This window comes from Poecilia reticulata, unplaced genomic scaffold (genome assembly GCF_000633615.1).
Source record: "Poecilia reticulata strain Guanapo unplaced genomic scaffold, Guppy_female_1.0+MT scaffold_253, whole genome shotgun sequence".
NCBI lineage: Eukaryota > Metazoa > Chordata > Actinopteri > Cyprinodontiformes > Poeciliidae > Poecilia > Poecilia reticulata.
Window position 1 is genome coordinate 230,147 of NW_007615037.1, and position 1,768 is coordinate 231,914.

General features: G+C 45.6%; 1 protein-coding gene across 1 annotated transcript in view; it reads right to left on the reverse strand.

Moving 5' to 3' along the window:
• ptpn18 (protein tyrosine phosphatase non-receptor type 18) overlaps positions 1-1,768 on the reverse strand; it is a 16,190-nt gene that overhangs the window by 2,580 nt on the left and 11,842 nt on the right. Inside the window, exon 12 of the mRNA XM_008402731.2 lies at positions 1,060-1,229. Within this exon, the coding sequence (XP_008400953.1) occupies positions 1,060-1,229 (170 nt within the window). The remainder of the gene's footprint in view (positions 1-1,059; positions 1,230-1,768) is intronic.

Sequence of the window (1,768 nt, forward strand, 5' to 3'; positions counted from 1 at the left end):
CTACAGGACAGACGTCAGGTCTACAGGACAGACGTTGGGCCTGTCCTGGACGCAGCATAATGATCATGTTTGGACAAACAAACACTGCCAGATGGTCCAGAAATGGACAAACATTTATGTCTTATTTTGTGTCCAAACAGTAAAAAAATAAAGAAAAAAAAACTTCTGTCTCTTTTATGTTCCTCATATATGAACATGTTGCATATAAACATCATCAAATGAACATATTTTAATACAGCATTTATTTTTATATCGATTTTTTAAAATACAGCATTAAAATGTTAATGATGAACTGTGATGTCATTGTTTTCATCCAATGACTGAGTGGATCTGCTGCCTTTGCAGATGTTCTTGATGATCTTTTTTTTATTTATCTTTTTTATTTCTTTTTATTTCTCCGTTTTAATGCTTCCTTCAAATCTCTCACTGTTTATTCACCTGCTGTTTTTATTTTAATTATGTGAAGCACCTTGAAATGCCTTGCTGCTGAAATGTGCCATACAAATAAAATTTGATTGATTGATTGATATGCTAGGCTATTCGTATGCTAAGTAGAGTCGTTAACACTGCCGCTCCCCCTCTCCCCCCTCCAAGGATTCTGCAACCGACAGATTTCGACTCCCATCAGTGAAAATGCAAACTGTGGATATCTGTGGATATCTGTGGATATCTGTCGCTGACGAGCTGCGTTCGCGTCACAATACAGGGTCAAAAATCCCCGTTTTCATGCATTGTTTTCCATTTCAGTTCTCCTCCAGCACCCCTAGTGGCGCCCCAGAGGACTGCAGCCCCCCCACTTTAAAAATCTGGGCCTGCTTTGGTTTCATTGGTCCAAAGGACACTGTCCTGACAACGAGGACCTGGAGGTCACTGGTTTACCAGGATTGACCTTTAACCTTTCACTCCCTGCAGACCGCATGGAGACACTTCCATCCATTGACTGCAACCGGGCCAGAACCTCAGTCCTGATCCTACAGGGACCGTCAAACAGTACGAGGACTGCAGGTCCGTAGAACCGACTGGGTCTGAGGTTCTGGGTGCTGGACCGGACATCTCTACCTTCTTCCTGGGTTGGACCTGGGTGTGACCACGGAGGAGTAGGCCGGTTCTGATGTGGTCCGGTGCGGCTCCTTAGCCTTGTTGACCACAGCATAGGTGTCATTCATGGCAGATGAGCTGTGGACAGACAGAAGACGGGTCGGAGACAAACGGGCCGGGACGAGGACAGACTGTCCAGCTGATGGCGCCTTACAGCTCCAACATCAGGACATAACGGACCCGGGTTCAGTCACTGGTTCTGGTTCTGAAACTGACCTCAATATCAAACTCCAGAATATATTCAACCTGGATCCACCAGCCAGTAGCCACTAACCATTAACCGGTAGCTAGTAACCAGTGACAACTAACTAGTTACTGACTACCAGTTACCGGTTAATGGTTAGTGGCTACTATTTACTGGTTACCAGATGGGGTTAGTAACTAGTAGCCACTAACTATAAGGACACAGTAGGCCAGGTGGCAACATTCAGACAAAACAAAGACATGAGTGAAGGCGGTGAGGTCAAAGGGCCATGAAACCTCGTTACTGAGCCTAACCCAAAGTCCGATACAGGTGTTGTTATCTAGGAATGATGTCCTTGGGAGCATTCAGCTCCTCAGCTCCATGGAAACAGGAGGGGTGAGGAGGGAAGAGCGTTGTGTTTACATATCTTCCAGGAGATTAGAGACATGCAGCCCTTCCAAGGCCACACAGGGGAAGCCAATTCAG